The following is a 15,471-nucleotide window of genomic DNA, read 5'->3' as shown; positions in this document are numbered from 1 at the left end:
AACAATATCCGCAGTATGAATAAAAGCTAAAGTAGAATCATTGAATAATTACAAATTTGATATTATTCAATGGTAGAATCTTATTTCGGGTGGGTTTTTGACATTTATAAGAGTCTCGAATGTGATCTTATGTGATTTCGTTCTCAAATGTTGGTACAATTAATATTTAGTATCTCGATGGCTGTGTTCGTTGAGTATTTTGTGCATTTGGAATTATGTGTTTTCTATTGGGAGAAAAAATCTATCTGTTACTGGGCTTATTTTGCAAGAGAAAACACTAAAAAAGATAATTAAGTCTTGTTATGTTTCCACCAAAGGTTTATCTCAGTTTAGATTAAATAAATCTATTTGGTGTTTCTACCGCACAAAAAGATTTAAAAATGATTAAGTTTGACAGCACTTTCTAAAATGCAAATGGTGTTTCGATGTTTCTTATAAAGTGCAAGGGAGATAGTTTGACTTTTTTTATTTGATAAAACAAAACTATATTTTGTGCACACAAAAATGCAAATAAACAGACCATAATGCAATATCTGTAAAACAACTCTTACACATAAGTTTTTCAAATTTTGACTAGACTCCGACCCCTGACGGGAATCGAATCAAATCAAGTTTTTTTAATTCTATTATGGTATATTAAGAATTGAGGCGAGCTTCAAGCTCTCTTCAACATCACATGTTAATGTAGTAGTCTACGAACAAGCCCCCTAATTGAAGCAATTGTTAAATGAAGTTTTTTTAAGAAAACCTTAATTTCCAGATGTTTTCTTACCATTTCTTTCTTGAAAATTGTTCATTTTATTAGTTTTAGGTATTTTTTTTGAAAAGTTAATTCTAACTTTTGATTTTCGCAAAGTTTTCTTCTAATTGTGTGTTTTTTTATTATTATTCTAAAAGATCTTCTTTCAGTTGTACCAATTTTTAAATACAAAAATCTGGCTACTGCCGATGCGTTTTTTTGAGAATTTTTTACTATACTATTTATGGAATGCCAAACAAAAAACGGATATTCTAAAAAATGAATTTTTTGCATGAAAATATTTTGATCTTAAAGGAGTCAACAAAAATTAAAAAAAAGGTAAACACATAAATTTAGAAGAAACTTTAGTGCGGCACTCACAATTTGTTGTTGTTTTTAACATCAAACCGCTTTTCATGTATATAGTTAAATTAGTAACAAATCTTTAATCAAGTCTCATATGACCCCCCTGGATCGACCATTGGTCAATAGTAGATGAATTTGTGCTACGCGATTGGAGTAGGGCTACATTTCCGATTCATATTATGGTTTTGGTCCAGTCTTCAGTTAAAAGTAATACTTTTAGCGACAAAGTTTTAAGCAGTAAAATAAAAAATTTTATTTTTATACATACAAAAGAATTCAATGGAATTTCTACGAAAATTGAAAAAATAATGTCCCATGTCCATAGTCATGACCCTTACGAACCCCCGCCCCCTCGGATCCACTATTGAGTTAGGTATTAATTTTATAAATTCAAAATTTTCCAAATAATGAATTTTGATTGATTGAATGGTCAGAAAAAAATGAGGGAAATTAACAAATTTAAATTGAACTATTATGTTTTAAAAAAAGTGTATAGACAGTACAAATAGTCCCTTAAGTGCAGAAGGTAGAAGTGAAAAAAATAGTAAATAGTAAAAATAAAACTAATCTGAAAGCAATTGGAATGATGAAAGTTGGTTGATCCTTGCAAAGAAGTTACATTTTTTAATCAATAATTAGTTTATTATTTGATTTATTTATAAAAAAACTTATTTGATTATTGAAATAAATAAAATCAATAAATACATTTGTGTTCAAAAATTACAAATGTCAATTCGTGAAAGCAAATTGCTCAAATTCAGAAAGCTTTTAAAAAAAATGCTTATTATACGTCATTTATTATAAGAGAAGGAATTTTCCAAATAACTTGTCACCTGTGAAATGGATTTTTTCAGCGAGTTTTTAAAACACTCTTAGTAACAGTTATTTAATTTCAATCCCAATTTAATAGCATTATTGACATGAACAAGCTTAATTACAGCTTTATTAAAACGTCATCGTGAGATGAGTATCTACATTTATATTTTCTTATTAGGGTCGCTAATGCCTTTAAATTTGTTGCTTTTTGTGTAGATAAGAGATCTGATCAAGGTCATACAAAGCTAATAAAACTTTCAAGTCATATGAATTGTAATTTGTGTTGACGTTTGTTTTTAATTTCAAAAACTAGAACACAAATTATCAGAGTTATTAATTTTCATCTCTCATTATGAACGGTTTTATTTTGATAAACTTTTTACAAAACCTGTCTTAATTATATTACAAAATATAAAAATTTCTAAGAAATATTTTTTAAATGAAACACCAATTACTAAAAAAAAATGGACAAAATATACTTAATTGAAAAAAATTCATAATACAATATTCATATATGGTGTTTAATAAAGCAAGTGAAATATTAATAAGTGTCTGAAAGTGATAATGCATATTTCATACTTAATAAACACGCGATGAGCAATCAAAATGTATTCCACAGCTAAACTTATGTAATTATAAATTCAGAACAAAATAAAGACAAAGACAAAAAGCAGTCAAAACACAAATAAAACACGTGAATATTATTAAATTGAAAATATCACAAATAACAAAAAAGAAAACTAAATTGAATTCTGTACAAAATTACTAAATAAAAGATTCTTCAACTGGATTTTTGAGAAAATTGTTCAATAGTTTGTACAATTCTTTTCTAGCAAACCCCTCCCTGGTTACATATTAATTAAATTAATAAAAATGAAAAACAAAAAAACATGAGCTTATGACTCAAACTCAAAACATCCGACAACGATAAGAGCTCGTTTATTTATATTTTTTAGTCTATCAAATTAAAAATAATTAGAATATGGTTCAACTACACCCTAAGTTGATGTTCTTAAAAGAAACAAAATATCATAATTATTGTTTTAGGTTTTTGTTGACAGGAAGATGCCATTTCAAAATTTAGAAAACGCTATTTTCATTTGTGTAACTGGAAATTATTTGGACCAATTAATTGGTTAAAAAACAAATCAAACAATTCAAAGATGAGTCGCTCTTTAAAACCGGCTCACAAATTTTAAAACTGTTTTGTAAATTAATTCGCGATATTTCTGGTTGGGAATTTTAATAATTTAATCAAATTTTTTATTGGAAATTATTTTATATTATTGAAAGGCTTTCTTTTTGTCTAAAACATTATGTGTACGGATGTTATTTTTTGCGTGAGTAAGTACGGGATATCTTCTTTCGTAGATCATATCTCAAAAACGGTTAGAGATATGGCTTTCAAATAAATTGAGTTTTGTTTCTAGATGTGCAAAATGACTTTCTAAAAAAATAAGTTAACAACTAATAAATAAGTGATAACTAAAAACCCTAAACAAAAATAATGATAAAATGTTCATTTTGATTTAATTTATTATAAAACAAATTTAAAGTGTAGAAAAGTGTAAATTTACCCTTATCTTATAATATGTCATTTTTGGTATAGAATGAGATGTAATAGATCACACGTAGATCACACATCCTGAAAAACCAGGGCTATCATTACGTACCTGTTCTGACGACAATAGTCTAAGCGTAGCCGAAAACGATACTGTCAGAAGTTTGCTTCACGTAGCACTACTGCTTTTGTATTGTCGATCGTTCTTGCTGAATTATATTGACAAACGCTGAATAAACGAACCTCTTTCACAAATTATAATTTTCATCGAGTTTGATGAAATTGTTTTGTTTTTTATTGAGCTTTGGTAGGAATATGTGAATATTTGTCAGAAAACAGACCTCACATTGTACTGTACTATGATGTGTATTTTTATTTCTGACACTTGTTTTATTAAAAATTGTGTTTTTGTTACTGCTCGTTCTTTGGTTCAGTCGAAAATGTTAGAAAAATATAAAATATTTTTAACAAAAAATACTTTAGTTCAGACACCATCACAACTCCAGATTTTGGTTGTATTTAAACTACATAAAGTTCACAAAGGAAGCATGATCCATGCAAAACTTGAGCAGATTTAGCTGCGGAACTAAAATCTAACGGACTTCCAAAGAGGACTAACAGCGTGGAGAAAACTTTAGAACTAATTTTTGTTTTGAAAAATAAAACAGCTTAAGTAACAAGACCGATAGCTGAATCGGTATTGTTTAGGTGATATCTAAACATGATACGTATTTTATTTACTTGAAGCAATAGCTCAAGCGTCGACACCATATCGTTTTGACGATAGTTGTTTTTGGGGAGAGTACGATAACTCAGGCGATAAAGTTTAATGGACGGATTTTTATAGAACAGTTAAAAACAAGCATTTTTCTCCCCCCGTTTTGGCAGTACCAGCATTTTAAAAAAATATGTACGTTAAATGGAAATAATTAATTAAAAAATATTGGTAATATTTTAAACTAAGTGCTATACAATGGTATAAAGTGTAATTTTTCAAAACTTTAAGATTATCTAATAATGTTTTTATTTTGGAATTTATTGCTCTTATTAAAACTGAATACATTTAAAAAAACAGGGTGCCGTGGCACCCAGGGTAGGAAATATCCACTCTAATTATGGTTAGGGTTCTAGAGTTAAAAAAATGTAAAATAATGGTAAGTATTACAGTTATTTTTTAATTTTTGTTTTCAATTTAAAATAATATTTTTTTAAATTGCATCTCCCGCCTTAACCAGGGGAGGTATACCCCCTTCCCATAGTAAATTTTTTTGTTTTTAACTGTTCTTAAAAAATCCGTTATAATAGCTTGTCGCCTGAGTTATCGTACTCTTGCCTTGTTTTTCATCCTTACGTGAAGCAATGGTATTGGTGACGATACCGACAGCTTTACGTGATGAGAACCCATGATTATAGGGAAAGAAAATTATTTCCCTTTCTAACTTTTACGCATTTTAATGTCTATACTACACTCATCTACTGTTGTTTTATGAATCGTTGATGAAGTAATGCAGAAACATACATACACGTAAATCTTGGAAACTTGTCTTTGGAAGTTCTGCAGTAATAATTGCAATAAGGCGAAAAAATTGCTGTAATCGATTTAGGAGGCGAGATACCCACCACTTCCACTTCAAGGTACTGTTAAATAATAAAATTTAATGGGTTAAAAGCAGATATATGTATGTATGTACACAACAATACAAATCTAGGAACTATAATTGTATACTCAGGAGGCGTTATAGCCACTCACTTTTCTTACATTTCTTATCATTTAAATACCGTGAAATGTAGTGAGATTTAAAAAATTTTAAAGTTAGAAATCAACTACGGTTTGATACCAAATTTATTTTAACATTCATACAATAAAAGCATATATTTTATATTAAATGGTTATTGGATAAAATTAAGTAGGTAAACTTTGCAAGTTCTCTTTTACCATTTTATACACAACTAATTGAGGGTTCTAAATACTTTGAAAGTGAACCCAAAAAGATTTTAACATTAATCATTTAATAGCAAATATTCCATTTTAATTCAATTCAATTCTTTCTTAATTTTTCAATTCGTATTTCACAATTCATATTTTAAGAAATACTACCAAACATGGCAATATGCCTTATGCCGTTATAAAAATACAATTTATAATAAAATGCAATGAGAAAGTAAGTAATAAGATATGTTGAGTTTTTTTGTAATGTGCAAAAGGAGTTGTGACTTAGAAACGTATTCTATAACGATGATCATTCAAAATAATAATGCTTTCTATTAAAGAAAGACAAATTTACGTAAAAATAGAGAATTCGGGGTTCTTGTAAGACTGGACACAAAGCTAGAAAGTGTATGATGTTTTCATTTTGGTCAAAGTTGTAATGATCTATACGGTCTATAATTCAATTCTAGTATTTTAGTTCTGACTTTAAAAATCAATCTCATTTCTAAAACTGAAAATTTATTTCTAAAATAATTGTTTTCACCTAGTTTAAGACCTTATTGTCGATTAACACTCCTTGATGATTCCATACAATTTTGATATAACGCCTTTTTTTATGCGAGACACGCAGTCGTATAAAGACATTTTTAATTCTTCGATATTTTCGGTTCGCACTGTGATCGGAACCATTATCAAAACTTGTTTTCAAAATTATTTTTTAAGGTTTATGCCCGGCTTATTACTTTGATATAATACGCATTTGCCTTAAAGTTTTTTAGAAAAATATAACGTAAGCTAGACTCAGTACCAACCACGTAATTGGGGGTGTTCTCACTTCTCAGGTACTTTAAATGTTATTTTGAACAATTGTCTTTCTGTAGTTCTTCTAAATGCAAAAAAAGTTTTAACTAAAAAAATAAGACCACATGCTGTTGAAGGCGTATTTTACAACTTTCGTTTTTTCTTTAGCATTTGCATGAACATTTAAGTTACATGCAAGTGTATAACCAAGGTATTTAAATTCATCCACAACTCCGATTCTATCTTGTCCAAGAGTTCAGTTGCGACCATAGATCTGTCGCATGATTGAAAACCAACATTTTAGACTTCGACCTATTTATTTTGAGATCCGAACTATCACAGTAGTTTTGTTACTTATTGCTTTGAAGCTGGAGAGTGAAACATAAAGATGAACCTTTATATCAACATAACCTATCATAATACCACCTGAAATGGGATTTTGATCATCATTAATAAATAAGGAAATAACAAAGGACTTAAAACACAGCCTTGAGGAACCCCTGTTTGACATAGCAAATATTTGTTAAGTATTATTAAGAATTACTTCTGTACCAGACTTTTAAGATAAATTAAAAAATATTGACAACATTTTTGAATATATTACACTTGAGAAACATGGTATTTTGCATTTTTTAATACATACACTTAGTCCAAGTAGTCTTCGTAAAGCAGCCTAAATTTTGTGTTTTTTTTTGAAAAAAAAGACCTAGGAATAAATGTAAAAACCAAAGTGGTAACATTGAAACAAATTTAGTTTCCACCTTCACCTTTTTACCAAATTTAGAAAATTTTAATTCTGATTTTCAAAATTCTTGTTTCTATCTCTGCTGAAGGGAGACTTTTTGGACTATGTGTAGGATACCAAACTAATATCATAATTTAATATACAAATATTTTTTTTTCAAATTTCTTACTATTCAATATGTACATAGGTATTTTTAAGACAAACTTTTTTGTATTCAACAATTCTGCTTTTAAAATTTTGGTATAAATTCTTTAAAATATAGGAAAAAAAGTGTGTGTGTGTTAATCAACAATTTCAAGAGTATTGATGTAGTTTTTTGGGCGTATTTGTCTCGAAAATTCGAAATAATTTGTTTGTCAGTATCTTTTTTAAGATTTAAAAATAATTTGTATAACCAGTAAATATAGTATGTAATTATGGTTTATTTAATTATTAAACGCAAATAAAGAAAAATTCGTTAGACCTTATAAGCCAATTTAATTTTTCAAGCATTGTAAAGCTATAGAATTGGAAATAATTTTTATTAATCCCAATAGTATAAAACAACAAACCTAGAACTTAAAACAAACACCAAGATTTATTTCTATATTCGCTTAAATATTTTTAGCTTCATCATAAATGTCTGCAAGGTATTGCATACATATCTTTTCTATCTTTTTGAATGAATACAAAAATATAATGTTTACTCTTAAAATTTTATTTTCTCTTAAAAAAGTAACAATTCTCTTTTAATTTGATCTTTAACAGGTCACTTTTTAAATTTAATTTTGTTTCCATTTTTTCGCTTGGTCTCTTTAAAGTGATTTTTTCAAATTCGCCCTGTGTATAAAACTATCAATATTGAGATTGAGATCGCAGTTGCAGAACGAGTTTGAGAGTAATAATTATAATGTGCAAAGTTAAAGTATGTTGGTGGTGTTTTCTTAAACAAGCCTAACGCCTACATCTAACATGGCCTCTATTTTATATTCCCATCAATACATGTATGGGCATTATTGTTTTTGGCCCAAAAGATGCACAAAAATTTGTATAAAATGTAAAAAATTATTTTGAATATTTTGTTCCTTATTTCTCTTGTCATTGAAATATCAATAAACTCACGTGGCTTCTTCGCATTTTAATTGAAACTTTTATTTTTTTCATTGTAAATAAGTAACAGCTGGTAGATGTTTCAACTCTGTTAAACCATAAGAGAAAACAAAGTTGTTTTTCGCCATTTATTTTACTGTAGCAAAAAACTAGTTATCCATGACTTTACTTAGGTATTTCAGTATTTAAATATTTAACTTGGCTATCAGTGCTTTGAAGTCAAAGTACCTAAGTATAGTAGAAAAAAATCAATAGGTAGTTACTTTAAGTGCTTATAGATGTTTTGTGTAATCTTCTTAACAAATTGCTTTAAGTAGCCAGCAACAAATTTAGAACCAGTAATAACTGTTAAAATACCCACATGCAAACTTTTATGTACAGCTATGGCCAGAATAATTGAAGCATTTCTTAATTTTGAGTACATTTTTCTTTTATTTAAGTTAACCAAATGCATCATATGAAAATTTTGCGGTTAATATATTGTTAAACTTTTTACTTTAGAATTTATTAGTACACAGATGACCGCAAGAAGTTTATAGAGATTTGGAACTCAATTGGACAAAAAGAGGAACACTTTTTTATAGAGTTTTTATACTGGAATTTCGAAATTATGTCTTGAGTATTCCTAAACTGTGCAAAATTGTTTTTGGTGCAGCTGTGAAACATCTTCAATTCATTTTAGATATATCCATAAGTCAACAACGGTAGATCGAGACTTTTAATCAGGGGGGGGGGAGTGTAGGTTATCACACACTTAATATATATACGAGTTTTTGAAAACCTTATTTCTTTAAATGTTCTTTAATGTTCTCTAAACTAGGCTGGCAAAATTTAAATAACATAATGGGTACCTTTACCTTACATTTACATATTTAGAGGGCTAAAGTGACAACTTTAATTATTAGATTATTTAAAAAAATTGTTGACCAGCAATATAATGTTCTTACCATTTAATTTGAACAACTCCCTACATGTGAAAGCATTCCGAGATTCCATCTGTTTCCTAGATATGCAATATTTAAGAGTTAAATACAACAGTTTAGAGGTTTTTTTTGGTGCATTTTATGCAGAAATGTTAAAAATTGTGTTGAAACGTAGCTTTTCTCTAAAAATAATATATTTTGTTCTTGTTAGTATTACTATAGATGCGAAGAACGATACGGAAATGTGAATGAAAAATCCCTGAAAATGAGAAAATTTGCAGAAAAATGTTATCTTTTTTCGTAGGAAAATAAAACAGAATCTGGTATGAAGAATTTTTTGTTTTTTTTTAAGTATTTTTTTCGGACCCAATTTTCTGGAGTTTATTATTAATACCGTTATAAATCTACTTATTTGTAGTTTGGAGCTGATGCTAGGAGACAAATTTTAAAAAACTACTGTTTTGCGTGAACCTTTTGAAAATATTTTGATCTTAAAGGAGTCAAGACAAACTTAAAAATTTTAGAGAGAAAAATGTTTGGTTTTTGAATATAAGAAAATAGGTGTATTTGAATACACAATTTTTCTAAAAAGTAAATAAAAACAAAAAAAGCCAAAAAAAGAAGTTGAGAAGAAACTTTAGTGTGACACTCACAAATTGTACGTTTGTGCAATTTCACTTCAGATCTCGAAAGATTCAAACCTTTATAAATAATGAATATGAAACTTTTTAATTAGCCATTACACTAACAATAGTGTCACTTTTGCGGTTTTGGGGTATTTATATTCTTGAATCTCAGTTCTAGAGCATCCAAGGCTTCACTTGAAAAAGTAGATTTTTTTAATTTTTTAACTTCTTAAAAGTGTTTGAATGAAATGAATTTTGACAAAAATAAATAAACTGTGAAAACTTTGGAAGTTGGAATTGATGACGAGTTTCAGGAATTGAAAAGTAACTTGATATCAAATTGGCGATCTCTTATTCAAGGTTTGAATATTTGCTCTTTCTCGCAACGCAACAAAGATCTTATTACAATTATTTAAAGCCTTCAACAAATATTTTAGTAGTTTTTGACAGCAAACCGCTTTTTGTTGAATATTTTTAAACTACTACCAATTCCTTAGATGAAATCTTTACTCATACAACTTAACTGTATAAGCTTTATACTCATACGACCTCCCCTAGATATTATGTTCATGGTCCATTCTTTAGTTAAAAGTGGTACTTTAAGCAACAAAGTTTAAAGCAGCACAAAACAAATTTTATTTTCATGTCTTCAATATCGAAATTGTTTGAGATGGTAATTAAAACAAGAATACTGTCTTACCTTAATAAAATAAACTTTTTGAGTCCTTTCCAATTTGGATTCAGAGCTGCGCTTTCTACTGAGGAGGCTCTTCTATAATTTTGCTGCATTTTACAAGAAGGTTTAGATGCTAAGAAAAAGTGTGCTGGATTTTTCGTAGACATAACGAAAGCCTTTGACATGGTGAACCATAACAAAATCTTGGATAAACTGTATAAAATTGTTTTTTTTTTTTTTTCGTGGATTCATATGGAAATGGCTGGAGCCTTATCTAAAAATTAGATCACACAATGTTAAAGTTGGGTGCAGCAGAAGTTCCTCTAAATTAGTCTTCTGGGAGTCCCACAGGGATCCGTCCTGGGCCCAATTTTATTTTTGATTTGTATTAATTCCCTTTTTTACTTCCTTGGAAATGCATACTGCAGCAATAGTCCTTTGAATCTTATTTAAGATATTAACTATGATGTTCACTTGCTAAGATTTGGTTTACTAAACATGAGTTAATTGTTAGCAGCAAAACAAAGTTAACCTAAGAGGTAGTATCTCTCCGGACATACCAATCGTTTTCCATAAGTTACTTTATGGTGAATGTAATGGTCACCATACTCAATCATTCAATCCCAATGTTCAATGCAGTGGTAGCTGTTTTGAAATTGAAAAAGTTGCAGACTTTAAGTATCTCGGCATCTAGATTGATCAAAACCTTAACTAGGGTAAACGCATTGCAATTTTAAAAAACTATCTTCTTTCATCCACCCGTTGTTTCTACCACCTGAAAAAGCATAGCTCTTTAAATTTGTTGAAGATGGTTTATTTTGGTATTTTTCAATCCCAGATGCAATATTTAATACCCTTTTAGGGTGGTGCATATGTCAATAAACTACAACAACTCACCGTTATTCAAAAATCAGATGAACGTAACGTTTGTAAAACCATCAATGGAGCTTTTAAGACCTTTAAAAATTCTTCCCGTGAGTGTGTTTTTTAAAAGAGTACCGTGAGTGTACATCGAAGATCTGTGAGTTTGCTTTTTAATGTTATACAAATAAAAAAAACTAAAACAAAAGATGTCCAAGACAAATGGCTTTGAAAGACATGCCCCATAGATAAGGGTTTCAGTAGAGCAGTAAATAAAAAAATGTATGTTTGTATCTAAGCTTTGAAACAAAACGAATATTTGAATAATTGTCTCTGAAATGTGGTGCTTAAATCATTCAGAAAATTGTCAGTACCTAGTTGGTTCTATGAAAAATAAGGATTTTCAACTTAATACTAAGTATAATAATTTAATATAATAATTAATTGACATCATTCGTCGAAAACACTACACATGATATTTAAACAAATTTTTGTTTGTTTTGTCAATTCTTGAACTTTAATGAAAAACAAAAAAGGGTAATTTTTTTTTAATAAAATGTGTTCTTTATTTTTAGAACGTTGATAAGTTCTGGACCAGCTTTTTTGAATATTTGAAAATTTCACCAAACAGCAGCGACTTAAAAAAAAAACATGTTTGGTGAATAAGTAACGCATTAGAGATTTATGATACCTTCTATAGTTTCGTCAAAAGCGTGTCAACAGTTTTGAAAAACGCTACTTTTGGGAAAACGTTTAAAGATAAATGTTACAATGTAAATAGGTAGGTTGGCTCGTCTTTGAAGTTCGATATATCTCGAAAACCAGCATGCTTTCGATCAAATCTTTCTCAGAGCATGTTTTTAGTTATGTCTAAATTAGAAAGATGCAAACAAATCGATTTTTTTAAAACGCGAAGGTAGATGGCCCCCATAAATCAAGAGTTGTTTATTCTTTGTCAAGACATATACGAAGCCTGCAGCAAATGAATTCAAAAATCTAGACAACCAATACAACTATAATCACAAGTTTAAGAAAACATTAACCAAATATTTACCATTAACGTTGTTGGCCAACGAAGTAAAACAAATTAACTTTTGTCACTATTATTTTGGCCATAGCTGTGAATATGAAACTTAAATGGAATCAGAATCAGAATTAATTTTTGTTTTATTTTTGTATTTATCTAATGGCAAAAAAAAATAAACACAGATAAAAAGGAAACAATTTTATTCGGTAATAAAGCGCAATAAATTTACTATCTACACTCTTCCCTTAATTATTTATCAAACTTAAATCATTATCAGCCCGATTGCCACCCAGATTTATGTAAATACAAAATTATAAAAACTCAATACTTTTTAAACCAAAAATAAAACTTGTTACTTAAAGACCTTTTTTAAAGGTGCTTAAGATGTAAGAGAACTTGAAAAATTCATCAACAATATTGTTAAGTTTCATTTGAATTTTGCAATTCATTCTAAAGAGTGTTATAAATAACTAATTGTTTAGTGAAATAAACTTAACTAACGTTATGTCAAACAAATTGTAACTGTAAAAAGTCGTAGAGTAGCTCCTTTTGGCAACCCTATTTACAGACATGATAACAAAATTTTACTAAACAATAAGCAAAACATTGAAAGTGGCTTGATATCGTGAGTCGGTCGTGTAATGTGTCTGATGTTTACTTTTGCAAAAGTTTTACAAGTACGGATAGGTACACGTTTTTATTACCGAAAACCAATTTTAGCAAATTCCTTGAAGTGACGAAATCACTGCCAAAAATCAAAGCCATACAAACAAAAAACAAAACAAATTTCGCTAACCCAATTGTGGGCTGTGGGTCAGTCGGAAATTCGGTATGAAGCTTCAATACCTTATATTGATCTTATCAGGTGTTCAAGTTTATAACAAACAAACAAAAATCCAAAACGAAAAGGAAATTAATTTTAAATTTTAAACTGAACTTGGGTCACTTACCTGTTTTTCGTCATGTTGGGTTGATTGTTGAGTTGGATATAAATTTAGAACTTCAAATTTATGGTATCAATGTACCTTTTATTAATCTTAACTTTTAGTAGGTACTTGAGATATTATGAAATTTAACCAGCAATCAACTTTTGTTTGCTGAGATTTGCTAAAATACTGAGCGATCTTTATTACTATACTAAATATTTATACTGAATGGAGCATATCACACATTGAACAATATTATTCTTTTCTTATCAATTAAAACAAAAATAAAAAGGAACTTTTAGGGGTTCTGATAGTTCACAAAAATCCAAACTAAATGTAATCAAAATCACACATTTATTTGATAGATACACTGCCGCCACCGGCTGCTGTCAACGAGTAACTATTTGTATATTACGAACTAAGTCGACTTCGCACTGAACTAAAGGGGTTTTTAGATTGATCAACACACGAGCTCGTTTCACCATCAGACTTTCCGAAACGAATTCAAGACATAAACTGCTTTATCATGGGATATTCTCCAGATATTTATACTATCTGTATAAAAAGTATCGTTTGTCGTAGTCTCGTCGCGTCGTTGGTCGTTTTGATTTCATTATTGGAGTACTTTGAATTGCAATAAGAATTTCAGTGTTTTTTGATGTGATGATTTGCGAATTTAATGGAAATGAAATGTTTTTTAACTGACAAGCTAAAGTGGTAAGCTAGAACAGTTCTGATTCCATGATATTCAAGATCTTCTCTTAAGTATTTTAAAGAGAATAAAATAATGCTGCTAATCAACTTAAGATGAAATATTTATGCAGCATATGTCTACTAAAGAATGGACTATGTGAATGATTTTAAAGAGATGGATTGATCGTTCTTTGTTTATGCTTCAAAATTCGTGAGGATCTTTTAAAGGTGATCATGGGAATAAAGGTAAAGTTTTTGATTTATAAGGGAAAGATAGGGTAGGTATAAAGTAACCAAATAAATGTATTTTACAGTGAGTATTGACATTAATGTGGTTAAGACTGCTAAGAATAAAGACAATTAGACAAACGTAAGTTATTTTAATTCAAAAAGTGCAGAGCTTTGTGGAATTGATTTTGTCTTTTGAAAATTTGTACTACTAAGTATTTAAGGGTGGTTTGGAATCTTGGAATAGTTTCATGTGTAGGGTGTCGTCCAAATTAAATACTTAGACCATATCTTGTTTTACATTAGGATTTCAAAATAATCTAATAACTGAAATAAAAAAATTATCGTCCCATTGCAAAACTGTCCATCATCCCTAAGTAAAGTCATATCGTTTAACTGTAAGTCTATAATTTGTGACAGTCAACATGGTTTTATTCAAAATAAGTCAACAGGTACTAACCTCTTTCATTTCAGTTCTTTTTATTTAGTTTCGTTTGAAAAAAACGGAAACAAGTTGACTGTGTCTTCAGTAAGGCCTTTGATAAATTATGCCATAAAACATTCCAAACTTAAATCCCAAGGCTTTAACGATAAATTTGTTAGTTGGGTTTCATCGTACTTATATTATAGATCATACAGCGTAGTTTTTAGAAATGAGCCGTAATCATATATTTATACCAACTCCGGCGTACCACAAGGTAACCACTTAGGACCTTTACTGTTTATTTTGTACGTTAACGACTTACCTTGAAACTTTCAAACGTATTGACTCACTTGACTTGACTCCTACAAGATGATCTCAATAGTTTTCGCGAATGGTGTTTTATAAATTAGCTTTACTGAACATAGGCAAATGTAAATCAATGTGTTTTAGACACAAACAAAATGTTTTGACTTTCAACTATCAATTAGACTCTTCTTATTTGAATAAACTCTCTACTTTCTCTGACCTAGGTATTATTCTTGACTCAAAATTAACTTTTACAAATCATTATGACTATATTATTAAAAAAGCAAATAAGATACTCAGATTTATAAAACGGTTTTTCGCGACCCTTATATTTTTAAACTTCTTTATATATTTTATTTGTAAGACCAATATTGGAATATGGCTACATAATATGGGCTCCCTTTTATTTAGTCTATATAAACAGAATAGAAGAATTACAAGGAAGATTCATGCGCTTCTGCCTCCGTTTCTTCCCATGGTCCAATAGGAGGGAACATTCAGCTGCGCTTTAATATAAACTTAATCAATAGGTCAGGCATATCAAAATCAATTTTGGAACAATTAAACTTTTTTTTATAGCTGTTCAAGTATTAAAAGACAAGTTCCTTTACATCCTTCAAGAGATCGAACTATGGTTAAAACAGACCCCTCAACCAACTGATTTCAGTTTACAACAAGTATTACTTTTTGGTATATTCCGAAAGCGATGATTTTAAAAGTAAAACACTAAAAGT

The 15,471-nt window shown here is 29.1% G+C and overlaps 1 protein-coding gene across 1 annotated transcript in view; it reads right to left on the bottom strand.

Annotated features, from left to right (window-relative positions):
- The window catches only part of LOC129940650 (facilitated trehalose transporter Tret1-2 homolog), a 42,756-nt gene extending 29,146 nt beyond the window's left edge, over window positions 1–13,610 (bottom strand). Inside the window, exon 1 of the mRNA XM_056049040.1 lies at window positions 13,111–13,610. Within this exon, the coding sequence (XP_055905015.1) occupies window positions 13,111–13,124 (14 nt within the window). The 5' untranslated portion in view covers window positions 13,125–13,610. The remainder of the gene's footprint in view (window positions 1–13,110) is intronic.
- Between the last annotated feature and the right edge of the window lie 1,861 nt (window positions 13,611–15,471).

This window comes from Eupeodes corollae, chromosome 1 (genome assembly GCF_945859685.1).
Source record: "Eupeodes corollae chromosome 1, idEupCoro1.1, whole genome shotgun sequence".
Lineage (NCBI taxonomy): Eukaryota > Metazoa > Arthropoda > Insecta > Diptera > Syrphidae > Eupeodes > Eupeodes corollae.
This window is presented reverse-complemented; position numbering and strand designations above follow the sequence as displayed.